Source organism: Drosophila melanogaster, chromosome X (assembly GCF_000001215.4).
Source record: "Drosophila melanogaster chromosome X".
NCBI lineage: Eukaryota > Metazoa > Arthropoda > Insecta > Diptera > Drosophilidae > Drosophila > Drosophila melanogaster.
Genome location: NC_004354.4, coordinates 20,031,793 through 20,059,656, shown reverse-complemented (window position 1 = coordinate 20,059,656; position 27,864 = coordinate 20,031,793). Strand labels below are relative to the sequence as shown.

Sequence of the window (27,864 nt, the reverse complement as noted above, 5' to 3'; positions counted from 1 at the left end):
GCATAAAGTATCTGGAATTGTCACCCGACTCCTGCTTAATAAACCAGCAGTCGGTCCTTTTCGTCTGGCAGCGTGTCCTGCATCCAGCGTCCTGCGGCTCCACTTGAGCTCCCTGCTCCTCCGCCGACGGAAGTGCGAGTTTTCCACCGCATTTCCATCCCCCTTAGCGCAGATTTGGTCGAAGTGGGAGGAAAAGCGAGAACGCACAGCGGGAGAAATAGACAGTGGACTTGGTCACTATAGTCGGTGCTTTTCACAAGCACAAACGTTTTATTATTTAAAACTTTAGTATTATATGACTCTCAATAGCTATTTATCCGGATTTTAAAACAATGATTATTGAAGACTTAAAACTCTGCGTTGCCGACGTATATTTTTATTTTAGGAAAAAAAAAATATATAAGGAATATAAATCAATGAAAATAAATCAAGATATATTTTTATATTTTATGCATTAATGAAAATCTTTGATCTTATTAACTTTCCTATTCCATGTTAATTCAAGAATGGTAGATAGACATTAGATTTAGTTTTCTCTATTGATTTCAAGGCAGCATTTTAACACGAGGATGTAAGTCCTTTTTTAGCCAGTTAAGCATGCTATTCAAATAATGGATGATAAACTTTGAATGCCAGACATGTACATAACTGGAAATGCTTAATTGATTTTTGTCCACTGCAGCTGAAGAAGAAAGCTGATAGAACACAAACTCAATCAAACTGTCAGCGACAACTCGCTTCGATTTTCTGCTGCCACGCCCACTCGTTGGTCAGCTGGTCATTTGGTCCGCAGGAGCAGAGGAACCAATAGATATAGCATCACTTCCAGTGACTTCCTCCGACCCTCGTGGTCCCCTATCTCCTATATCTATCCATCCATCCATCCAACCATCCGGTGGTGAGCACAACCAAGTAATAAAAGCGAAGCATACGCGCGGCATTTAATTAAAATCGTGCGTAAAGTGCAACACTCGATGGCGGACTTCGAGTGACCCGACATCCTCTCGCTGTGGAAAGGAAAACAAATCCGGTCGGACAACACCTAATTAAATTTATTAAAGCACTGAAATCAGCGGCAAGAAAACTGTGAAATTGTGTTGAAGTTTAACCAGCTCGGCTTTGTAGCAAGCTTCTTTGCTCGACCGAGAGTGCTGCTGCATACTTTTGTGTGCAATGCAACGCCTTTTAATGACCACGCTACAGCATGCGGTCACCCACAGCCACCCACTTCCGCCCACTTTCGCCCACTTCCGCCCACCGTTGCCCGGTTCGCCCGGACCACACCCAACCCATGTTGGCATCACATTTTTTGCAATTAGCGGAATTGTTTCACATTTGCTTCACTTTCACACTTCCCCACCTAGCTCGTTCCGTTGCCAGCAGTTTATCTGCGGTTGCAGGATAACACCAACCACCACGCTACACCCACCTCCCGCCAACATCCACCACCCACCACCCACCATCCACCCCCATCCGCGCCTGCCTTTGGGTTTGTCACTCGGTTGGCTGCCCCCTCGCCATGGGGAGACGACGTCCATGGACGAACCCCTGAGTGTGTCCACTATTCGGGACCCCTAGGGGATGTGCAGCTAAATCTTTTAAAATACATCTAAAAACGACGTGACAGAGGATGCACAAACACTTTTCTGCACTTTACTTTCTTTACGCACGGACATACAGACAGACAGACAGACACTCAAACGCACTGACATACGTTCCACGAACATTTGCCGGCGATCCAGATGGCTGCACTTTAGTGGATAACCCAGTTTGCTCCGCTTAAAAGGTTCCTCCATTTTTGAGAGAGTTTTTCCGACCGCTTTACATAAGTGTCGCCCGGATCTGGTTTGGCTTGTCCGTAGCTCATTTCCAGGCATTATGCAGTTTGTTGGTCTGCCAAGACATCGAATGGAGTTGCTTTGCTCCGAGAAAAAGTCGGAAAGCCTGAAAAATGCTTCTTCGTCACTTCTTCGAACTTCACTGCAAGCTGCCCGAGAACAGCGAGACAACTGCGACATTAATTCTCCGATTGTCGCTACGCCTTCTATAAAGCATTTTTAGCAAACAAAAATAACAAGGAATGAAAGAACTTGCCCTATAGCAAAGTTCCTAAGAAATCCCAAGAGAGTTAAGCTCTTAACCAGACGAACCGAGCTCTGTTCTCTCTGTACAGATTCTCATTAGCTCGAATTACATTCGCTGAACTAAAGCATACTTTGCGGTAGATGAGTGAAATAAGTATATGTTTTATCAAATGCCCTCGTATATAATATTGCCTTCAGTCTGCGGGGCCCATGCCTTCACTTCCGTTTCCGTCCTTTTCAGCGCGACAAGAGAAGGTATCTGAAAACCCCAAGGCGTCCATCATTTCTGTGCCTTTTTGAAATCAGCGCGGAGCGCAGCGGGAGACAGGAGACACTCGCTAAAAGGAATCATGCCGACATTATGCCATTACATTTGCATAATTATCGTTATGTGTGTGGTTGTGGGTGTGGCTATGCGACTCACGCACACACACACACACACACTCCTCAAGCAGTCAGCCACTTGCCTTCGCTGAGTAAATGTTTGCATTTATTTGCATTTCAACGGAGTCAAATAAATATGAAAGCTCAGCACTTGCGAAGTAAGGGAAAAACGGCGATGGCAATCGGCTGGGGGACCGGAGTGACAACTTTAAATTGAATTCAAATTGAAAAACTTTCCTCCGCTGTCATATCCCCCGGGCATATCGATGGTCCTTCAGCTGCTCTTCCGACTGGAGTCACCTGTTGCCCAAGGCCAAGCCCGCAGGACCTGCAGGCGATCAACAGGTGCAGCCAAGAACCCACCAAACGAAAGTATTCACTCTCATAATATAGTTGCATATTAGTTTTTGGTATTAATCCAAATTTGTTATCAATACTTCCCAAATGTTGCAATAGATATTGATATTAGCCACAATTCTAACTACTAATGTAGATCCAAAGGTACCGCGGTAAAGTTAGGCTTTATTTTATCCCATCCCAATTGCTGAAAAAGATTTCTCCAACATTTTAGAAATATGATTTCAATGTTGATTTCGGCCAAGATTCAGACTCACATTTCTGTAGTTTTTCACTAAGACCACAGAGATTTGGCAGCACTGAAGGATTTCCCAATTCATTTAATCGAGGAACAAAACTATTTTGTACTCAAGTTTCTTAAAGCTCAAAATAATACAGGGATGGCCAGAAAGGGATCAAGAGCCAGAAAAAAAATAAAAAAATCGCATTGTCTTTGCTGGCTTTTCTTCATTCAACTGCTAGACTTTGCCCACATCTCCTGGTGTCCAACCAACTGCTCAAGGTCGGCAAGGCCACCATGGCAAGAACACGGATGTGAGATAGCCAGAAAGCTAGAAAGCGACGTCCTGCCGCATTCCTTCGCAAAAGGAGCAATGTGAAAGTTCCAATTAGGTAGCATCTGGTCGCAGTAACTCGCTCCGGGAAATTCGATAGTTCGTGATGCGGGGCAGGTCGATATGCCCGAAATTGTGGGCCCGTCTGAGAACGAGAGCTCGAAGTCTGTCGAATGAAAATCAATGTCACAATGTTTGAGCGCCAGCTGACAAGTCATCCCGGCCAGCTCCACATCCTGCAACCCTTCGAGTCCTTCGAGACCGCACACACGAGGGCCCGTTGACGGGCTGCATGGGCTGCACTCCACTCTCCGATTTTCGTCCTGGCCAGGACCAGTGATATGTAGTCCTGAAAAGCACAAACGCACAAGCTGCAGAGCCAGGATTTTTCGAGAAGACTGCAGAACTGAAAGCTGGAGATATTCGCACATGAACTGCAGCTAAAAGCGCTACACAGATCTTTGCAATTGGGCAGGCAAACGCCGAGTGGGCACATAATCAATTAGAATTGCGAAAAACACTCCTCTGCTCGGGCACGAAATTTAAATAACAATTCTGCATAAGCCCCACTCGTATTATTCATTATTCTTGCTCATTTTGAAACATTCAGACGATTACCAAATTGGAAAATGTTACAAATTCTTGCGGATTAACGGCAGCAATAAAGAGCGAAGCCGCTTGTTTGTGTATGTAAGTGCGGGTGTGTGGCTGTGCGGCTGTGTGGGTGGTGGTGCTGCTTGGGTGTGTGTGTGTGTGCGCGGCAGACAATCGCAATCAAATCCGCAATTCTAGCCACCCAAACCACTGGCCTCGCTTTTTCAGCACACACACACACACACAGACACACTTGTTGAAAATCATAAAAATTTGATGTACTTAAAATTTTCATAAAGCTGCCAAACAATGCCCAACATGAAGAGCAACAAAAACAAAGTCGGTTGCAAAAAAATGTTTAAAACTTGCCAACTTGTTTGGACTTGGTTGGGTATAGCGCAACGAAATAAAAACCGACAAAACAAAAAAAAAAAAAACACTGACAAACGAGCAATCAAATTTGTTTAAATGCAATTCTGCGGACTTTTTTTGGATCACGCTTTCCGGTTGCTATTCCTTTTTTTTTTTTGTTTTCTGTTTTTTGTTTCGAGAGCAGTGCAATGCGGAGCAAAGTATACAAACTTCACGGCGCAAATTTCAAACGAGGCTTACAGTAAACAATTGAGCGTTAAATCGGCGAGAAATCGAAGCGAGCGAAGCCAAAGAATAAACAAAGTGCAAAATAAGGAAGTGGAGTCAAGTGGCCTTTTGCACAACAAATATAAGTAACAATGGGTATGGCTTTGCTTTTAACATGAAAGGAATAAAGTCGAAGTCGAGTAGGAACTATAACTAAAGGTCATACTAAGCAGTCAACAGCAGTTAACTAGAGTCTATCTTGAATTGCCTAATTGAATAGATACATTCTGGGACATGAACATAGGGTTCTTATAGGTTTTACTAATTTATCAATATATATGACTATAACATATATTCAAGCTATGATGCTTATCTATACCTTCAGTTCCCCCCATTAAACAATAAAGTGCCAAATTCTTGGCGCACTGAATGGTGGAATCTTGTGATAATTATTCGACCATATTCTGGCAGCTCGATATCGGTTGTGAATGGGGGCATTAACATGAACATAACGACTAACTGTTGCCAGCGGAATTTCCGTCCAAATCGCGACGAGGTGTTCCTAATGGGATTATGTTCGTCGGTTTGGAAGAGCAGCCGGTTCTTTGTCGCCAGCAGTCACGATATATATATGTATGTATATATATTTACCTTATGTACATCTATATATGTACATATATAGTATGCTAGGAAACTGGGCCTCTTTGAAGGAAGTGGCACAACTATCGTGCATCCATCGCATTAATTTCAAGGAGGGATCGCGATTTTCTGGGATGGTGCGTGCGTGCCGATAGCGAACTAAGTGCAAGTGGCGTTCGCTAATTGTTGGCCATGTTTTTCTGCTGACAATTCGCTTTCGGCCAAATAATTCATGCAAAACTCCCGAAATTGTCACGCAACCCAGTTCACAATGCGGCGATGATGATGAGACGCTGTTAATTAATTAATTATCCCCCGCCGCTCGACGGGGCAGCGGTTTTGTGATTTATGATAAGAACACTTTGCCCCATTCCGCTGCCCCCCCCCCCCCCCCTCTCCACTGCCACCAGTTTCCTGTGCGCATTTTGCGATTTGGTGAAAATGATTTCCTCCTGGCTTCCAACACGCGAAAGTGACATTTTTATTGTTGGCGTTTTGCATGTCGAGGGGATGCCTGGATGTCCTTAGAGAACTGGTTGGGTGTCTCGGGTGGGTGTGGCTTGGGCGCTGGCTGTACCATCATTAGGCCAACTCATTTTTGTCCTGCGCAGCGTGGGACGCGTGCATCATGTTGCAAACAGCCAGATGGGCCAGATGGGCCACTCTTCGCTGGCGAAAAAGCAGCGAGAAAGGACGCAGGACCTTAAGGTGGCCCATGTTGACGATGCTAATTAGCCTCCGCTCCGCCATTGTCCTCGGCATCAGCTGGCTATGCCACGAGTGGGCCGAAGGACACTCCCGTCCTTCGTCCTCCAAAGTGGCATACAGACAAACAAACCAACAGGCAGTCGCCAAAGGCAAAAGTTTTCGTGGACAAATGATCTGCGGAGTGCTTTTACCTCCTATGATAATAGTCAACCCCAGTTTCAAAGGGACTTGGAGGATTTCACCCGAAAATGATTTAATTTTCGGCACTGCAAATTGGCATTTGCCTGCTTAAAGTATATAGAATTTAATGTGTAATTAGCAAGGCCTAGGGCAAACTGTTCTATTTTCTTTCTGAAGGGAATTATCTTTAAGCTGATAAACGCAAGACTCAATTGGATCGCTTTGTACGTGTTTAATTGTCATCTTTTGAGATATGACTTCGATTTACTACGCCCTCGCATGATTCCCGCAAGGATTCCCGATGTGACAATCTCCATTCGCATCTTTGGGCACTCAATAACCGGCCAGTCAGCAGTTGTTCCCCCCAGATTCCTGCCTGTCAGTTGTCCCATTTTCGATTCCATCAGATTTTGTGTATTCGGAGCAGCCAACGGTGGTATTATCATCAATTCCAGTGTCTGGCAAAGGTTCCACCGCACCTGCACCCCGCCCACAGTCCGCCCACTGTCCGCCCACAGCATCCCTTGGATTTCTTTCATCCGAGAGTTGGTCGTCCTTAAAATATTTTCGGAGCAATGTTTCCATAAATACACAACACAGGATCACAGAATGGGAAAAGTGGCTATAGCACTGGGAGCGGGAGTGGAAGTGGAAGTGGGAGGCCGTCAAGGGAACGAGGGACTCAAAAACAGGCACGCACCAAAATTCGGCACGCTTTGGGTGTATGAGTGCTCGGTATCTTTGTATGAGTGTGCCTGTGTTGGTGGCCATAAGCAACATAAGCAACAGCGAAGGAAGAATAAACAAAAGCTCTGCTCGGCCATTGTTTGCTTAGGAATACACACACACACACACACACACAGCGAACACACACACACTCTGCGGCACGCACACAGCAAAAAAAAAAAAAAAACCATAATTCCGTGAACCACAGTGCGTATACGCAATACGGGCAGCAGCGTTAAAATCGCGTTGCCAGAAATTGTATGAATGATAAAAGCCAAAAATTGGCCTTCGAGTGAAACGAAATGAAATTAGACAACATTTCTGATGACTTTCTGCTCTGTTTGGGTCTAAAATTGCCCGGGATTGTATTTTTGGCATTTTGGCATTCGTATTGGTTTTGGGAAGTTGAGAGCAAGCCTAGCACGGGGAGCAAGGCAAAACCAGGACGAATGGGCCAGTCGAGCCGACAATTTGTCAATTGACGCGCATCCAGGCGCTGGCAGCTCCTTCCGCCCGACTGCCTCTCAATGCCAGGACACCAAGTCAATTTTCATAGACATTTTACTGCAGTCCATCATTTCGCCCCGTTCCCCATTCCCAGTATCCTTTGGCACGGTCTTTTAGAGCCTTTCGAGTCCATCTGGCTGGAATAAATACATTTGCTTCGTCTGGTCTGGTCCCGGCATGATCGTTCGTCTAATTGAGGCCGCTTTGCGAAGTCTTTTTGTCTGCAGCCCAAGTTGCAGGAGGCGACGACAAGGGGTTAGCAATCAGTGGTGGTGGCCAGCAGCTTTAGATGATTCTCCGGCAGCTGCACTTCATCAGGATTTTGTGACTCCTCTGGCTCTGGAGCAGGCTGCTCAATCTTCTCCAGATCGTGATCCTGCTTCTGTTTCTCCTCCCGCTGGCACAGGACCGCCTTCATCCGGATGTCCTTGACATCCTTCGACACCCTCTCTGCTTTAGTTGTCTCCGTGGCCTCGAAGGCGTTTATCCAGAGCATGGCTGCCAGCGTGGTCATCAGACCACCCATGATGGCCCACTCCCAGCGCTGGTAGACTTCGGTGGAGACGCCCAGATAGCGGCGCAGCACGAACTGGGTGGACAGGTGGAGGATGTGCTCCACGCTGCACCAGAGCCACAGGGCCAGGACCTCCATGAAGGCCACGCCCAACACCAGTTCGATCAGGAAGGTGGTCAGCCAGCCCATCCGGCTACGATAGCGCGTGGGCAGGATCTCCAGGTCGTGCAGGAAGTATAGGATGGCGCAGTAGGCAATGTGGCCGGCGTAGATGGTGCCGGGAATTACCGGGAAACGCTCTATGTCCAGCAGACAACTGCCACGCATTCGGAAGTGCAGAACGCTGGCAATCAGGAGTACCAATGTGCAGGTCATCGTGGCGATTGGTTATGCTGGGTGTATTGGGCACTTTTAATTTTTCAACTTTCCTCGATTTATTTTACGATTTTGTAAAATTAAAAATTTTGTAACAGGCCGAAAGAGGGATGTGTGTGTGTGTGCTAGCTTCAACGAATCGTTGTGATTTGCTTATGTAAGGTTGGTTGCCCGGGCTTTGAAGTTTCGAGCACTTTGGCGCGGAGTACGTGATCGAAGGAAAAACATTTCGTAACGAGGCAAAAACTGGTAACGAATGCGCCTGCCTAAGCATGCGACGGGATAACGGAAGAATTCGTTACTACTTCACTTTTACAACGCTCTTTATTTTCTTTACAAATCTTGCTATCATCTCACATTTCGCACTACATTTCCATTAGTATATACCTGTATATACCTGTTTCGACTCAATTCAAAATGACCACGGTTGGAAAAGTTGATAAGCTACCGGCTATTAATCGCAATATTCATGGCGAATCTTAATCTTTATGTCAATGCTGGCATAATTATTTTTCTCGTTTTTCAATTGCCTCGGCGAGGATTTACCATGCTATGTGAAAATGCGGAAAAGAGGATACTCCCACCTGCAGACGGGGCTAATTCCGGGCTTAGCCATATTTCCAATTAATTGTAATTCGCTCTGGCGCAGACAATTTCCATGCATTTAGCAGTGCGCCAGGTCATTAGGTGACCCCCAGTTCTTCGCTGGTAGACCGCCACGCTCCGCCCCCCTAATCCCTTGTCACGCCCATTTATGTTCATAAATTATGCAGTCAACCTCTGATGCTCATTGACCCAGAGGAAAGGCCACCCCCAGTAGCCCCACCTTTCGCAGTGGGGCAGCTGTCGAAATGTTATTTCTTTCCTTATTTCTGCCTCATTTTTTTTGTGCTGGCAAAAGCGGGCGGGGAAAACCGTTTGATCCCTTCCGGCTTAGCTGGGACTAAAAGTAGAGAACGACGAAAATAAAATTAAAAAAAGCAGACTGACAGCGGGTGGGTTAATCGGAAGTAGGACTGAGGGGTTGGTGCTCATTGGACAACTCAGCGCCAGAGACAACTTTAAATTTATTACCAGCCAGTCCCAAAATTATGTATTTCCCATTAATGTGTCTTCTTTTTCGGACATAAACGCTAGATACTCCTTCGATCTTGGCTCTTGGTTTCGTGCCATCGTTTTGGGTAGAGCAATATTTTGCATTGGGAGTTGGCTTTGATTAAAAAGATGGATACCATCCCCAGTCGATTGGGATTTTTTGTTTTCCGTTTTTGGGCAGCTTGACTTGCTGCCAGCCAGTCCATTGAAAGTTTGGTTTTCTGGTTTCTGGTTTGATTCCCGCAGTCCCGCCAACGAAGCACGTACAATGGACTCGGGGAAATGGGAAAACTGGGAAAAACTGGGTAAATGGGGAATTGGGAAAATGGTGATATGGTGAAATGGGGACATGGGGACATGGGGACATGGGGCATGGGAAAGTGCCATCCCCTAAGAACGCACACTATTTGCTTATGCAGATTTCGACCAACATTTCGCATTTGTTTTCAAACGGCAAACAGCAGCAGAAAGTGAAATGTGAAATGTTGCAACAAAAGGGGTCACCAGATTTTTCTGATATCATATGATATATGAGATATGGGCCCTTTTGTCTCTGCCACTTCCACTTGCCACTTGCCACTCGCCGCTTTGGCATACATATATTTATGTTAAATTCATGATATTTAAATTAGTTAGCCAACAGTTTGTCCTTGGTCCCTCGTCGGGCACCCTGACCTTTGCCCCTTGGGGTTTGCCGGCCGCACAAAAGGCCACCCGGCTGCAGTGGCCAAACATTCAATTATGAGGCCTCCAGCCTTCAAGTTTCTGTGTGTCTGACTTTGACTTTGGCTCTGGATTTCCAGCTTCAGCTTTTGGCCTAAGCTCATCTGCCATTAGCATTTCAAATGCCACGCATGGGATAGTAGTGTGGGGATATGGTTGTTGGGGGGACATCAAACTTTTGCCATTTGCCTGCGAGCGGCAAACGACAAAAAGCAACGCAAGCTGGCTAAAGTTTGCCATCATATATCTTGTCAGTGTGCGATGCATACGTTATCGGCGGCGCCCTTCTTTCGTTCTAGCAGAACCCCTCACCCCTACCACTACCACTACCACCCGCACCACCCACCTTTCATTTGCCGCACTGGTCAAGTAAATGAGTTTTCCTGCGGCTTTTCCACATTTGTTTTTGCGTGCCTTGCCATTTGACAGATCAAAGACCGACTAATACACGAGCAAACAACAAACAAACTCGCACAGATCGGATGCCGCACCGGAAATGGATATTTAATTAAAGTTCTCGGCTTTGTCACATCGCCTCTTCTTTGCCTGCCATTCGAGTTTCCCCGATAGAAAATTGAAATCGCCTAATGTTAAAACGATGGCCACACAAAGGTGAGCAAACAATTCCTTGGACTCGTATCACATGTCGCTCGAAATCAATGGATCTACGACCACAATATACTTTCTAAGGAATTATATAAAACATAAAAATCTACCATTGTGCTCTCAGTTTAAAAATAAACATTCTTTTGGCCTGCTGTGCTAACTAAGCGATCTAAATATGTATGTATGTATTAAACTGGGAAATTCGATGCCATTGAAAAGCGAAGCGCTATTATATCGTTCTATTACTTATAGGAATACTTGTGTTACTACTAAGTAAGCAACGCACATTTTCTGTCAGTGTAGCCAAATGGAGTTTAGGGGGCTAGGCGACGGAAGTGGCGCACGGAGAAGCAAGTTGTTCCAGAGACAAACTTTATGACTTTTATCTGAGCTCAAGTTTTGAGTCAACCTAAGAAGTCGAAGCGTCGAAGCTCCAGCCCCCTTCAAAAAATAAATTTCCTTTGCCAGCCATTAAAAGTGGGGCCACCCACCAATTCTCATCAGCTGAGTTCTCAAACTGCCTCACGGCCAAATGCATAAATATTTTCACTGTCAGTGCGCCACGCCTACTTTTTACCGCCCCCGTGTCCGCATCCTGTTTCTCACACCGCAAAAAAAAAAAAGAACTGTTGTCGTCGCATTGTAATAAATGAAATTTCATGGCTTGAGTTTTCGTTTATTGCAACTATTTTGGCTTAAGTAAATAAGCTGCTTACATTTTTTCCATATGCACATTCATGTTGTGCCCTTTCACGGGCACTACTTTTGTTCGAGTGTAGCAGCCGCTTAAAAAACTTAAACACGGGCATTTTCATATACATTTATTTCGGAGGCTGTCCACGTTGGCGGTCCATGGAGGAATATAGTATATATAGGATGTATAGGATGTAGGCGTGGTACTGAATTTGCATATTCACAGAAAAGCAGGGCGACGCAACGCAAAAGTGTCATAAAAATTCTACATTTCAATGAAACGAAGTCGAAAAACAACAACAATAGGGCGGCTATGGTATGGGGAAAAGTCTGGACAGCCAAATATAAGGGCAATAAAAATGTTATATGCCGGCAAAAGTCGGACCAGAGATACCGAACGATGTCCGGCAGGAGTTTTAGAAATATGCAAAGTGTTTCAGGACGAACAGAAACCGGAATCTCTGTATCGGTCTTTAGGAACACATATTTTTATTGATCATTTCGTGAAGCTATCGAAATTACTCAGAATACCATTCAATCGGAGTGTCACAGTCTTACAAATACATTAAAAAATTTGGCGAACTGTGATTTATTGTGTTATTGAGTTGCATTTTTTGCTGTTATTAAAAGCTTTAGAAATAATTTCCTAAAAATTTCGACAGCGAACTGTGAGTGCGTTCTCAGCCGATGAGTCGAAAAAAACATTTCCATAATTGCGTGCAATTGGAGCCAATTAATGGGAAACGAAAAAAGTGCGCTAGTCACGCCAATATTTTCGCACCGAATTATGTGGCATCCATTGTTGTTGAGGACCATGGGACATCGCAGAGTTCATGTTTATTTGCGAAATGGAAATCCGCGATATATAAGCATCCGGTCCGTTTCCCGTGTTTTGTTTAATCAGTTTTGCAGCGCATTCTAGTCGGTCTTTTGGGTGTTTTGGGATGTTGGGGGTGTTGAATGCTGGATACTCGCTGCCTTTCGCCGGATTTTTGCATAATGAAATTGGAATACGGCGCACAAAGTGAGCTGCGATGCCGACATCATCGAGTTACAAATTCGTTTACGTTCACGTTCCCTTCCCTTTATCACTCGCCGCCAATGGCGGGGCGGAAAATGCAGGAAAATGCGAGGAGGAAAAAAAAGTAGGAAAAGGCACAACACAGTTGTGGCGCGGAAATGTTCTACGTTTTTCTCACTTCTTTTTTTTCGCCTCTCTTTGGCTCTCGGCCCTTTGTTTTTCGTGGCAGATTGCGTCAGATATTAAATTTATTTACGCGAAATTCGCACGTCGAGCGCTCTCATATTGCCCATCCACAAAGCGCAAAACACACAGTACACAACCCACAACAGTACACATCACACAGGGTATACAGTACACACAGTGTGTTGCATACAATACGCCTGTATTGGCGTCCCAATTGCTCGCCAGCGGTGGGCGTTGGCGGTGGGGGCGTGACAGCAGCAGCAGCAGCAGCCTGTGATACCCTAGACAAACACAGAATGGTTGTTTTCGAAAATTTATCCAGTGACAGTCGCATGATTTAGCGGCAAAGTTCGTCTGCCTTCAAAGGTCCTGTTGCGAGAAGTATTCTCTTCCCGAAATTTCCTGCAAAACAGTGTCCTGTTTGAGAATCTGACTTAATGAGGAAACATGGGCTTCGGTTGGAGGAGCATGATAGGCTTTGTACGAGCACTGATAAAAAAAGAGGCTAGAACTTTTTGATATGATGTGATTTATCCATGGTGATGAGGCGGAGACAAATTCTGAGCTGTACCAAATATTTTTGAGGCGTACTTCAGCCGCACGTTTTTCGTGCAAAAAAAAAAAGGTACGATCCACTTTCGTGGAGGGCCCATAAAAATGCAGTAATATTGTTGCATTCTCGTTAACAATTTTGTGCTTATAATTACCAGCTGAAAACAAGAACAACAATAACATAAATGTACGCCCTTCCGGAACGCAACTTAAAGCAGCATTTAAGTGCATTTGGACAAAACCGGAACAATCCGAGGGGAGAAAGCCTCTTGTTTCCAATTAATATTTTTTCCGCTCCATGCTGCGCGTTGTTGGCGCTGTTTTGGCGTGGATTACCAACTCAAAAATGCGAGCATATGAATGTTTGTGTTTTTGTGTAGCCGTGGGAAAAAGGGCTGCACTGAGCGAATTATAGCAGACTTTTCGAAAGCCAGTCGAACGTTATAACTTCAATGTAAACGGTTGTACCAATTGGCTAGAACTCCTCTTTTCTCATTAGGTTTTTGTCTAACTGACGTTACTTTTTATGAAAATATAAACCTAAAGGCCAGTCCGTTTTTCTCAGTGCAGGAGCAATAGTAGAAGCGTCCATGGCAAAAGGATTACTTTTCAATTAGGCACTAGCCAGGATCCGAAACAAAAATAGTCAGCTAGCAACGAGCTGACTGGATCGGATGCGACTTATTATGAGTCCCGAAATCTGCCCGATTATTCAGTTAGGTATAGTATAGTAGTATATAGTAGCAGTATATATATAGCAGTACATGTCACTCTTGTGATAATTATAATAACGATAAGCTGGTGTTTATCTTTATTCCCAGTTTATTTGGCGCAAAGTGTCAACTCTTTAGTTCCAAAAAATGTGGTATATTCTGGTGGGGACATAAATAGCCAGAGAACAACGCATCCGCATAGCCCAAAAAAAAATATGCATATGAGTGCAAAATGTGCTTTAAGGACATTGGACAATTAATTGAACTGTTTGTGGGTGGCGATGCCGGCATTTTGGGCTGCATAACATTGCAATTTAAATGTTTTCATTGCCCGGCTTAATTTATGGCTGCCGGAGGCCTGGCCAGGCCAAACGAATCGAATATAAAATATTTAATAAGCATGCGAACAACTCGGCCAATATGGTATGCACATACATATATATATATATATATATGTACATATGACCATGTGTGTTTGCGGGCTGTGCCAGTAAATGCAGGATGTGCAAACGCAGGAGGAGCAACTGCATAGCGGGCATAAAAATCCTGGCACAACTTGAGCTGTAAGTGACGTGACCAGCTTTCACTCGACCCCTTTGCCTTTTGCCCAGCAGCTGTCAGTCGTCAGTCGTCAGTAGTGCTTGGTGCTAGTGCTTCTCAAAGCGGAACGGGTTGTGGATGTGCCACATCCTGATCCTGGCCGGATGGCGCTTGTCGGGACATCCTTTCGTGGCAAATGGCTGTCAAATCTGCTTGCATTTTTCATGATGATACCGCCGCGTGCTGTCTGCTGACTGGGTGCTCGTAAACTAAGAAATTCCATTTGCTTGTTGCTCCTTTGCAGACCGCATACTTTGGCATTACGTACTTAGCGTCGAATCGACTCGGGACATCGGGACCTTGGGCAATCCGGACTCAAGAGGCAGGAATTCTCGGACCACCGGAGTGGTCGGCCGATTGGTAAGTATTCATTGGACGACAACAGTTGAATGCACCGCCGTTCCCTTGGTCCCTTTTATTTTTTTCGGGTTAATTAAAACACAGACTACACTCTGACAAAATGCCATTTAATCTACTCAGCAAATCCCGAAAAAAAAAAGCGGGCGGCAAATTAATTATGCGCATATTTGTGGCCTCGACAACAATAATGCGAAGACAGTCCGAAGTTGGGCCAAACAAAATAAAAAGGCTCATTGTGATTTGCATTTTCGTCCTTGCCCTCTGTCGCTGTGCCATTTATGACAGATTTCAGCGGAAGGACCGCCTCCTGTGCAAAATACCGCTGCCTGGCAACCCTCTAATGCGGTGGGTGGTTTGGGTGTGTCTGGTGTTTTGGGGTGTTTTTGGGGGTGTTCTCGGGTGTAGCCATCTATTAATTACAACAACAATCCACTGCTAATCAGCAGGGAAAGTCGTGGAAAGTGGCTGAGGAAGTGGGGGGGGGGGACGGGCGGTATTAAATCGTCTTCGGTGTTTAATGAGCCGCTGAGTCGCATAAATTTCCAAGTGGCGACTGTACTTTTCGGCACGACAAGTGGCAACGCGGGCGGATCGGAAGCGCAGTCAAGATGCTTAACCCTCGAATTGACTTACTTTTTTTCCACCTACAAAGTTAATGCCCGGAACAGCAGCGATGAAGAAGCCGAGTTAAATTCGGTTTGAGTGGCAATCTGGTCCCAAGGAGTTTCATTTTATTTAACCACTTTATCTGGGCAACGTCAATCAAATGTTAACTCAAACTCGAGATGATTTGCTAGTAGCTGGTAAAAATGTGGGCTAAATACGTGATACAAAAAGTGCTGGCTAATCAGATTTTGATGGTACTCAGTGTTTGGTATAATGTTAATGACAAGAAATAACAGTAATTTAAGCTCACAAATGATTAATTTTTTTAGAAATAGTTTTTTTTTTGTTTTTTGTTCTTTGAACCTTTTAGTTTGAAACAATAAATACTTAAGTTCAAAGTAAGTTCACATTTCCTCTCCTTTTCTATGTGATTTTTATGCTGGCTCATTGAGGAACCCTCGTATTATCCCGGCTTAACTGCCATTCAATCAATACACTACACATGGTTCACTTATAAACATAATTTAGTCCGTACTCAAGTGCTCCCACTATTATATTTGGCCGTCCAGTCTGCGATATGTTAGGCCAAATTAAATATTTTAGCTGCGTTGATTGGGGTCTGGCAAACGTGGCAGATCGGCTTTTGCATTATTAAAACGAGACTTATACAACTAATCAAACTTATGCAATTATCGCTGCTGGCTATTCAGTTTAATGAGCGCTTATCTGCTGGGCGGGAGGAAAAAACCAAAAACAATAACGCAACTCCCATTAAATTCGACTGAAATTCGCCAGACGATTGGCGCATGAAAACAGCCCCAATCTGCACACACTCATAAAATAGAATGCCTTTATTTTCACTGAAATATCCGAACGAACTCAATTAAATTGTGGACTTGCGTAAATATAAAACAAAAATTTTGAATAGTTTCCGTTTAAAGGGGGTAACATTTAACAAATTTCTTGGGCAACAAAGATAAATCGCTGATAAATCGTTTGCAAATCACTTTTATCTTTGGCAAGTACCCAAAATAGTTGCGGCCTTAAATTGACCAAGTGTTTTTGATTGGGCGTGGATGGTAATGGTAAGAATAATCAGGCCGAAATGATTTGAAAAGTTCCCCCCAAAATTATTGTGCGAAATGAGCGCTGCTCGAACACAGAACTAAATGGCTTAAACAGTTGAGCGGTTGGACCGTGTGATTCCCCCGGAATCGGAATAAAAGTCAGCGAAAAAAGCGCGAAAGTAATATTTGGGCAAGTTCGAAACGAATCGAAACGAATCGAATCGAATCGGCCGCGGCAATAATAATAATAATAATAACTCACAAATAAATATTGAAATGGAAAATGGAAAAACCGCTGGCCATATCAGTTGGCGTAAGGAGCGCGGAAAAGTCGGCCAATGAATGGAAACGAGGGCAAGGAAATAAACAAAGCCAAAATGAAATGAACTGTAATCAATTTCCAGTTCGGCTAGAGGGGCGGGGGGAGGGGGATGCGAGAAAGTGGGCGGCGGCGATAGGCGGGGTGGGTGGACAAGGTCGAGGCGGCGGCGATGGCAGGAACGATAATATCCCGGGCAATTTATTGTAAGGTCCTTCTGCCTTGAACAGCCGAGCCAATTATTAACATTTTCGCTGGAAGAGAGCCAGTCAAAAATACACACACTTGTATATATATATGTATATATATATATATATATATATATAAATAAAATACAAGTTGACCCAGACCGCAAAAGTGAAAAAAGAAAAGTGGGCGACAGCTTCTAAATACACATTTCACCACCTATAGAGAACGGTTTCTAAGCTGAGCATTTCATATACTCGTATTTGAAATAATACTTAATACTTAGCCAATTTCTACTTTATTTCCATGCGCACACTTTAATTACGTGCTCTATTCACAGCTGCAAATTGTTGCCTAAAATATTTGCCAAAATATGTTTGAATTAAAATTTATTGTTGAGCTTTCAGAGAGACATTAGTAAATTCGGTTGGCTTTTAACAATTCCATTCACTGGCATTCGATTGTCAGAGGCCATAGTGTGCAAATGCCAAGAAATGTGCTGCCATACAATTTGTGTGGTATAATATTTTCGATTTGACCAGCCCGATGTTGGCCCACTCACTTGTGTTTTCCCAGTCACCCAGTCCGGCCTCCTCTGTCACACTTTTTCTGTGTAATTTCGAATGCTTTTTGTGAAAGTTTGCCACAAAATTTTTCGTTCGTTTTTTGCCTTTTAACGATTCAACTTTTGTTAGCTTTAGCGGCGTGGCCGATTTTTCTTTTTAATTTGGCATGGCCAGTGAAATTTATGAAATCCCGCACAGTTGCCGATAACAGTCGAGTGGCCAGTAGAGGTGCTCTAGGGTGGACCAGCTGCAGCCATGAACGAAGTCAGAATCAAAACGAAAAGTATCTGCTGCTGGTGGTTCTCTGTGTTCTCCACGGCAGCTCTTTTCCTTGCATTTCTATGCACCAACTGGTAATTAATTTCCACAGCCAATGCTTGCAAGTGCCGGCGTGCACTGAGAAAAACCAACTTTTAGGTAACTTTATTTAATTCAAAAGAATTATTTATGGCATGGCAACTCGCAATGAAACTTAATGAAGCCTAGAGGAATGTTGTGATGTATAATTAGTTGTTCAGAAATCATGTCGAAATCATAAAATTAATTAAATAATTTTTGCATTTAGAATGCAGCTAATACTAATATTGTTCATCCCATTTTCAGGATACTATCAAGCGCTTAGTTTCTGCAGTTTTCGTGTTCTTCAGCTTTGGAAATATATAATACTAAAATATTTTTCGAACAATTGAGTTGTCTTTTCTCACAGTGCACTCATTCACGGTTGTGTGAGCTAGCTACACTCTACGCCTTTTCTAGTATATGTGCTCCGTGCTCCGAGCTGTGAGTGGTGGGTGGTGGTTGGTGGGTGGTGTGTGTTGGAGTCCTCCCTGTCCAGTCTGCAGCCTCGTTTCGCCTGGTTATTCTCGGCACATGCAGCAGCGCACTTTATCAATTTTATGTCGACTATAATTGCATTAAATTGAGTTTCTGCCAGCGAGTCGAGCCGCATGCCACGCCCCGCACCGTGCCCGCCCACTGGGTCCCCGATTCCCGATTCCCGATTCGTCGTGATTCGTGATTTACCCCGTCGATGCGATAGGAGCTCTCTGCATATATTTACATGGCCATATTAAAAAGTTGCCTGCAAATGAAGTTATTGTTTAAAACGGGCGGCAACAAATTTATGAGCTTGAGAGGGGGCCGTAAGTGAGTTGGCATTAAAGCAATCTACAGGAGACACTCCTGCAGGAGAGCTTCGGCTCCTCGTACGGCAAGGAAGCAAATTTATTGATTCGGTAAGGCGAATGCGACACGACGAACATGACAGCGCATGAAAATCTGACAAGCAACGGTGGAAATGAGAAGTTGAAGACGCCGTGGAAGCCTCTGCTTCTGTGGCAGGACCTCGGTGGGCGTGGCACACGCACACACATTAAATAACAAACGAGTTGCCGTTGCATTATTGAATTAAACGCGAAGGACACCTCCTTGGCCGGTTAATAAGCCAGGCGGATCGCCAATTTATTGGCCATTGTATTTGACCATGTGCAGCCTGTTGGCATTGGGAGGTGGGACTTGAGATGAGTTCGCAACTGAGGGTCTTAAAAGTTGCTGGATGCCGCCTGCACTGGGGGAAAAATGTGTCCTTTACTTCGGACGGCCACTTTCCGAAACTTATATCCCTCGGGCTAATGTCCTCGAACATCCAGAGTTTGGACAAGGGTCCCATTTCAATTTCCCACGACAGGTACAGCATTTATTTATTTGCTTCGGCTTTTTACCTGCCATTCCATGGATGAAGAGGGTATAAGGAAAGGGTATATAATGTAAGATAATGTTGGACTTAGCCCGTAAAGCTAGTAGCAATTTCTGGGATATTCTGAATACGGAATACCTTTCCATATTTAATGCAGCTTATTTACTTTGTCCTGTGTCCTGGGAAACACAAATATTTATTAAACAAGTTGTCTTTTTATTTTGTAAGATATTATGGAATTCCACTGCAAATTTGGCTGTATAAATGCTATATGGAGTTTTATGTTTATACAGCAACTGTGAAAGTTTGGCAAGGGATATGTATATATGTAGTATGTGTGATGATGTCCAGTACTTGCCCCCCCCCTTCCTCCCCACACACCTTTGCCATAGTGTCTCTGGAAGATGGCCAGTGCTAAATGCTCCATCTACTAGTTTGGGCCTCAAATTGGACCACTACGATCTGGAAGCCAGCAATTTCAGAGCTGGTAAGCAGTTGCTTTGACTAATTTGCGCCGGCCCCGATTGTGGCCCGTATTTAAATGAATTTCGCCCACCGTCGTCCTTGTTCGTCCTTTTGCTCATCGCCGGCGTTATAACGGTCTATTTAATTGTAGCCAAGACAGACGCAAACGGATAGCTCGGCCCGCCTGAATTTTGTGTTTGTAGCCATCTAATGAAGTTGCCCGCAGTGGAGAGCTGGTGAAAAAATAAAGGAGCAGAGACGAGCAGAAAACCGGCTGAAAAAGACGCACACGGCGCAATGGGAATGGAAATGGGCCATGGAACGGAATGGGGATTGGATTTGGGATATATATGGAAGTGAAGGTGGAGGTGGAGATGGAGATGGAGATTGGGAATGGGGCAGAGAATGGGTCTAGGCCAACAGCAGTTGCCTAGGACCCTCATTTATTTTCACTTTAATCAAAGTGTATGGCAACGAGGCAACAACGATGACGAAGCGGCTCCGACCGCAGATGCTCGATGCTCCACGCTCCACGCTCCACGTTCCACGCTTCTCGATTCACGGGAAAAACGCCAAAGTGGAAAAGTGGAAAGCGCGGTGAAGGACGGATTGGTGGAGGGACCCCCCCTGCCAGCGAAAATCGGGTGCGGTGCCTGATGATGGAGGAGGCTGAACAAATTTGGCTTGGCATGCCCAAAAGAATTCTAAAGCGTAAAATAACAAAGACCGAACGAGGAGGCAAACCAAAGGCATAGCCGTCTGTTTCCTTTCCACCCAAGAGCAAGGATAAGACCGAACGGAGAAAGTAGTTGTGTTTTAATGCGAGGACCGTGCTACACGTTATCCTTTCAGGCTGGAAACAAAAGCAAAACCCACAGAGATTGGACCAACATCCTCCTCCTCCGCCTCCGCCACCGCCAGCTCCCCTTCTAAATGGAAAAAGTAAGCTAATTAGTTAATGAAAGATATTTTCCTTTGTTCGAGAGAGCCGCAGCGTCCTTTGGCGAACTGCGCCAAGCGAAAATGGGCACGAATAAGATACTGAAATTGATTTCGCCGGGGATTCCCCTTTATGCTTCCATTGTTGTGGCACTTCGACCCACTCGTCCACCTTTTGCCACGAAACTCCACTGCAGAGAGAGAAAGATGTGTTGCAAATGTGGGGAGGCTTTCCTCCACAGTAGGACGAAAAAAACCGACTAAATATTTAACTTCCATCGAGAAGTCTGTGTAATCTCTTCTGGCCTTTTAGTAAAGTCTGAAGAAATTCTTACGGAAAGCCCACACTGAAAGTATCGAATATAAGATCCCAATGGGATATTTCCAAGAAAATCCTTATGATATCATTGAACGAAGCATCTTCTATCCTTTCATATTTACTTACAACTTCTTAAGCAGGTGCTGAATATTCTAAAATTTCTATAAACCGAATTAAATGCCGATTAGGCAACCACCATAACAGCACCTTGCTTTTCCACTTTCCCAGCATTTTTCTGTCCATTTCCAAGGACGAATGAATGGACGCTTAAGGTCCTTTGAATTTTTGCTGGTGCAGAAAAGTGTTGCCTACTTGGCGGGTCGGTCCAGTTGGAAGTTGGCCGTGTGTAGGCGTAGGCATCTGTAATATATGTAAAGTGCAGACCCTGGGCACACAGCCCGGTGCCACGCCCCCTTAGCGGAGGCCCCCCTCGCTCTCGGGACGGCCTTTTCGCTGCCACGTCAATTGTGGAACTGGGGCCTTTGTTTGGCAATTTCGCCCCGTTCGCTGCTCATTTTTCGCTTTCTTTTCTTCCTTTGTGCCCCACTGCATAATTCTGCTTGCCTGCCCCGCATTTTCCCCTCATTTTCCTGTGCTTTTCCCCGCATTTCCCCCCTCAAAATCCCGTGGGGCGACCAGTGTCCAGCACTTTGTTGCGCTTTCTGGTCGGTGGTCAGCGGCCCGTGAGCTCTATGCCCTTTTGTAATGCAAAATTGTTTTGCTTGAATAAATCATAAGCTTAAAGCGCCGCAGTCCAGTTTAAAGTCAGTTGGCAATGTCCTTCGACGTCCCTGGCCATCTTTTCCCGGCCATTCGACGTAGATTAAGTGCAGGAGAAATGTCCCGCAGGTCGGCCACTTTTTCACTTATTATACACCCTTTGCCCCCTCAAAGTAAAATGTTCTTCAAGGTTTCTTCAGCTGGTCGAGTCCTCTCTGTGCACTGTGTGTTTTTAGTCCGGTGGAGTTTTTCTTATATCTTAGAAGACCATTTAATTGGAATTTCCATGTATAAATACATAATTGTATGTGCATACCACTTAATAAATTCTTCTACTCTATATACACTGTTTAATGCGTCGTTCTATGACTTTTTGATTATAGAGCTTACCTATTATCTATCGTCTTTCTCCCACTTCAACATACTACAATTCCGATAAAGGGTGGTACTTTTGAAAGGTAGTAACCCACATATAGAGTCTCATTTTGCATAGAGTGCGGTTTGTGGCCCGTCGATTACGTGGACATCCGTTCAAGTTCAAGTTTCTTTTTTGGGCTGACAAGTGTGAGAGTGTGGCTGTTGGGAGTCTGTTATCCTTTTCCGCTCAGATTGCTCGGCGATGTTGGTTTTTCCTTGGCCTGTTCCATTTGCCGGCTCTGCGACTCACAGCTTGTGCTCAATTTAGACGCACTTCACTTTTTGTGCATTAGAAAAAAATCATTGGGGAGAAGAAATAACAGGACATGACAGCCTCCTGCCGAACCCTGCAGAAAATTGAGCGTGCAATTTGGCTTTTCTTTTCAATAATTTTCCATTAGAAAAGAATACGAACCACGCAGAAAAAAAAATCAGAAAAAAAAAAACAAAAAAAAAAAACAACAATATAAACTGACAATGGGGGTGTGCAAAAGCGAATGCGTTGGCAAAAAAGGGGCAACCATTGGCCAGGCGGCGTGAATGATGATGGAGGGTTGCCGGGGGATCGGGATCTAAGTGGGGGAATCCACGGGTTGGATGACTTGCTCACACACACACACTCACCTCTGTACCCCGTGTTCGCAAATGTGTGTCCGTATTTCTATATATATATAGTAAAATTGTTGTTTTATTTATGAGTCGAACTAATGTCCCGTCAGTTGACTAAGGACAACGCCAAGAAATAAAAAATAGTTTTAGGAGAAATAGTTTCACGACTTTATTCTTTGGATCTCAGCTTAAGACTAAAAATCAAATGCAAATTGGATTGAGGAGAAGCCTCAGTATTTGAACAATATTTGTATTTCGGGAGAGCCTCGCTCTTGGGTTCTTAAGATTAGGTAGCGTTGAAAGAGGGCAGTCAAATCTGCTTAGGTCAGGCTTTAGGATGTTTACAAGAACGGCTGCGCTGCCAAAGATAAACGAATGCTGCGCAGCTGGGATACGTTATGGAAAATTACTAGAGTGCATTACTGATTTCTTTGAAATAATGGAAGTGGCTGGTTTGGACCACCCAAATACGTCACTCCCCTTCCCTTAAAGAGAAGCCTATACTTGGGCTGGGATTGATGGATATAGTGTGGGAAATGGAGTTTCTTCTATTTCTGTTTGTTGTGGTGTGTTTTGATTTTGATTTTTTCTTATTTTAAGTTTTGCATACAGCATCATAAATGGTTTAAATGATACATATCTTAAATATGAGTACAACAAAATTAGTGCGATTATTACAATGATCATTTGTATGTAAAGTGTAATATTGTTCTCTGAAATCATCTCAACAATGTCGTTGTGTTTTACAATTTTTATTTTTGTTATATTAAGTGGTGTGTATAGTGGTGTCAAATCTATTTCTGGTTCTAACAGATTTTCACTTAAAATTATATTATTGATTTCTATTTTGCATTGCGTTACTCTTATCATTTTGTTTCCTTCTATTTTTATTTTATTAATTGAATTTTGGCAATTTTGGTTAAGAATTGTTTGGGTTAAGTTCCAGGTTACAATTGTGTTTGGTTCTATGTATTTTATTATTTCGTTCGTGTGTACTGGCTTAAAATTACAAATTGGATTTAAGTGTTTAATAATATTGGTGACACATTCATTTTTTACTTCTTTATTTTCGGTATTATAAACTTTATTTTCTTTTTCAAAATATGATTGTGTGTCTGTGTAATCTAGCTGATAGCCGTTGGAGTCTGGGTAAGGAATTATTTTAATTGTGCTTATTAGTGAAAGGTAAATGGGTATGTGGGATATGATTAATACTTGGTTATCATTGTAGTTAATCCAAGTGGATGTTTTAATGTTCAAATTAATTTGTATGTTTGATCAAAAAGGGTAACTGTATCATTTTTGTAATTAATAACTGATTGAGCATTTTTCAACAATTTTCTGCCAATTAGCATATCGTAATTATTAGAAAATCTGTGCACATAAAATGGTTCGGTTTTTTTGAAAATACTATTTCTGGGTAACATAATCAAGTCGTTCAAGGTAATAGGGCCATTTGATGTTAAAACTTCACATCTACTATTTTGAATGGGAAGACAAAATATATTTTCATTGATCATATTAATTGTTGATCCTGTGTCTAGAAGGCATTTGTATGAGCGCCCTTTGTATACTATTTTTATGTATTCGTATTTTCCGGGGCTGTTAACCGAAAATTTTCGTTTAGTTCAGAATTATTTTGGTTTTGTTTGTTATTAATTTGTACAGATTGGACTTGTTGTTGCCCTTCATTAATGAAGCTATGATTTTGATACGGATTGTATTGATTTTGGTTAAAATACTGTTGCTCGTAATAATTAGGTTGGACTTGTTCGAATTCATGCGCGTCTTGGAATCTAATTTCGTCAATAGACATTTTAGTTTGTTCACTGTCCGATGGTCTTAGTCGTTTAGTAATCGGGAAGTTAGTATTTTTATATGTAGAGGGTTGTTGTAGTCGAGGGTATGTATTTCCTCTAAAATGCGTTGTTTGGGGAAATTGGGCTTTGTTGGGATATTGTTGGAAATGATTTTTTTGAATAATGGGTTGTGGGTTTATGTATTGGTTGGGTCTGAAATAATTAGGTGCGTGCCACATGGGTGGGTTGTTAGTTATCTGCTGTGTATAGCTAGGTCTAAATGGTTGAATGTATTGATTAAAATTAGGTTGGAAGGGTTGGGAATATTGTGAGTAACTTGGTCGATTTTGAGTTTGAACATTTGTATTGAATTTTTGTGTTTTCGAATTCTGGTTAGAATTTGAATTTTTATTACGATATTCTGGTTTTTCATAAAATTCAAAATTAATGTGTTCTTCATAAATTCCCTCATTTTGTGCAATGGTAATTAAGGATCTTAAGTCTGTAATATCGTGATGGGCTAAAATAGTGAATAATTGTATTGGTAGTTTCCTTATCAGTATCTTAATAGATTCTTTAATACCCTGAATATAAATAAGAAAATCCGATTGGTTACCTTCCAGGTGTAGTTTCGAAATTAGTAATTGACGTCGTCTCTCCGCTTCTTCGCAGAATGCTCTTAGGCTTCCTCTGTATGGTGTCTCCCTGAAGTTCTCCAGAAGTTTGTAGTTTGGTGTTTGAATTTTAAATTCCGCGATGAGTCTTGCTTTAAGGGTAGGCCAATCTTCGATGTTCGGAAGTCCCAAAGATCGTGTAATTTGTCCGTCCAAGTTCCTTTCGATGGCTCCCAGTAGAATCCTCTGTTGTCGGACATCATTTGTTTGGTAGAGCGAAATTACGTAATCCACTCTGCTGATAAAGGTGTGAAGGGTTTCTGGATCACCCTTGAATGGCATAATGTCTTTAAGCTGCCGACGGGCTTCGGCAAGGTTTATGTCGCTCAGCGCAATAATTGGTTGTGACATTTTTATTGTAAAATTTTTAACTTTTGTGTTTTATTTTTTTGTTTTGTTTCGGATTCAATGTTATTATTATTTTTAAGCTTTCTAGTTTCACTTGTTTGTTTTTTTGTTTTGTAAATTTTTGTGTTGTATTATTAAAATTCTATATTGTTTTAATTTTTTATTTTTATATGTTGGTTTTAAAACTTAGTTGCCTTTGGACTTAATATTTTTGTTTCGTATTTCACTTCCACTTATTATTGGATAACCGAATTGGAATTATAATCCAAGTTGAAGAGTTTTCACGAATTTATTTTGGGAGATGTTTCGAGCACTGGACTATAAAATTTAACTTATTTTCCACTCGAAGGTTCTTTTTTTTTCGGATACTTTTGTATCCTACCGACTGCGCCAGTAAAATTGTTGTTTTATTTATGAGTCGAACTAATGTCCCGTCAGTTGACTAAGGACAACGCCAAGAAATAAAAAATAGTTTTTAGGAGAAATAGTTTCACGACTTTATTCTTTGGATCTCAGCTTAAGACTAAAAATCAAATGCAAATTGGATTGAGGAGAAGCCTCAGTATTTGAACAATATTTGTATTTCGGGAGAGCCTCGCTCTTGGGTTCTTAAGATTAGGTAGCGTTGAAAGAGGGCAGTCAAATCTGCTTAGGTCAGGCTTTAGGATGTTTACAAGAACGGCTGCGCTGCCAAAGATAAACGAATGCTGCGCAGCTGGGATACGTTATGGAAAATTACTAGAGTGCATTACTGATTTCTTTGAAATAATGGAAGTGGCTGGTTTGGACCACCCAAATACGTCACTATATACATATATATATATGTGGGGGAAAATATATATATATACTTGTATAGCAACGATGCGAACGAGGATGACGACGATGTGGCCGACGACGACGACACTTCTGGTTCAGTGAAGCATAAGAAATTCTCGAATGAATCGCTCTGTTGACGCTTGAGTAGACTTGAAGCGATAAGCGGTTTTTGTCCCATATACGAAAATATATCTAGTCGCGATTCCCTTTGTCTACCGGCCCCTGGTTGCCTAGTATCCTCTCGTATCCTGGCACCCAGCACCCACCCATCAATCTGGTGCACCCATTCAGACAATAACTTAAAGCTTGGGTGAGAGCTTCCGATTTGCTTGGACAAATTCCGAATCGTTCTGCGCTTAACCCCAAGCGTAGAAAGTTTATTTGACCCCTGATGGGGCAGAAGCCCCATTACACTTGCACTTCAGCAATGCCTCTGAGTTGCAGACAGTTCGATGGAATCTCTATGTAAGTCATCTCTTTCGTGAGACTACACTGCTAATTGTTCTTTTAAATCCGTGGCTAAAAAGGCTCATAAATATGATGAGCCCACGCTGCGTATACACAATGTGTGATGGTCTTCAAGCGGATTGCTCATACGCCCCATTGCCGCAGCCCGTGGGCACGAACCCAAAACATTCCGCCCTGCCCTTGTCGTCTTCTTCTCCTTATCCTTCTCCGCCCAGAAGCTCGTCCTAATGGAATTAATCAACTGTCATGCTGATGTCGCACAAATGTAAAAAGTTCCTCTGGCGGTTGGCGACGGTGTTGTCGCTCCTGTTCATTGGCACTAGTGTCAGATGTTTAAAGTTTCGGACAGCGGAGCCGCCGCATAACTAGTTAACAAGCATTTGCCGCAGGGCCTCGCAGGCGATTGCAGCGCGACAGGACGACAGGAGGATAGGAGGATGCGGGGACAGGACGACAGGACGACAGGGCGTCAGGACGACAGGAGGGCCTGAGGACGGGGAATTACGATACAAGGACGACGATGCCCATTAAATTGTTGATCTCGGCCAGGCGACAGCATCTGTTCGATACCGCAGGCGACACATAGAAGGCAGCACACACACACACACACACATATGGACTGTGGCAGGACCCGTTTTTGGTGTCGTGATTCTTTTCGCCCCTGGGGCAACATGTGTCTATGTCTCCGTGCCTCCGTGTATGTTCGGGTATGTGTATCTGTGTCCTGCCATCCCGGTCGGGCTAAATCTGAAACCAATTTGCTTGCCGTCCCCGCCGCCGCAGCCGCCGCTCGCTCCTGCATTCTATTTCAGCGCAGCCATTGCCACTCAATTTGAATTATGGGCACGGGTCAAAGCTATGGAAAATGTGATATCGTGGCTCCCCCGAGGCTCGTCGCGTTGCCATCGGTTGGAGCGCAGAGGAAGAAGAATGGAAGCCAATGGGTTATTTCAATGCTGTTTCCTTGTTCTGCCTACTGTTAGCTTTTGCAATCGTATCCGTACGATGCCCACCTGCGCTTCAGCTAGCTCCCGTGCAGGTATTTATAGTTACTAGGCAGATATTTTTATTACATTACTTAATTGTGCACCACTCTTACA

The 27,864-nt window shown here is 43.5% G+C and overlaps 2 protein-coding genes across 6 annotated transcripts in view, besides 1 other annotated feature; one reads left to right on the top strand and one right to left on the bottom strand.

Annotated features, from left to right (window-relative positions):
- Window positions 1–27,864, top strand: part of Dop2R (Dopamine 2-like receptor) — a 58,027-nt gene that overhangs the window by 3,050 nt on the left and 27,113 nt on the right. For 4 of the 5 annotated variants that reach the window (NM_001014757.3, NM_001031909.2, NM_001014760.3 and 1 more), the window contains exon 2: window positions 14,635–14,750. The exons of the other annotated variant lie outside the window; for it this stretch is intronic. The gene's annotated coding sequence lies outside the window, so the exon portion shown is untranslated. The remainder of the gene's footprint in view (window positions 1–14,634; window positions 14,751–27,864) is intronic. 5 annotated transcript variants of the gene reach the window in all.
- Window positions 7,138–8,363, bottom strand: CG9570 (uncharacterized protein). Its single transcript, NM_134524.3, has one exon. The coding sequence runs from the start codon at window positions 8,199–8,201 to the stop codon at window positions 7,569–7,571; it is 633 nt and encodes a 210-aa protein (NP_608368.1). The 5' UTR covers window positions 8,202–8,363; the 3' UTR covers window positions 7,138–7,568.
- Window positions 22,724–26,286: a mobile genetic element.

What these genes read in the sequence shown, in the direction of transcription:
- CG9570 (NM_134524.3), bottom strand. Translation starts at nt 8,201, where the DNA reads ATGACCTGCACATTGGTACTCCTGATTGCCAGCGTTCTGCACTTCCGA.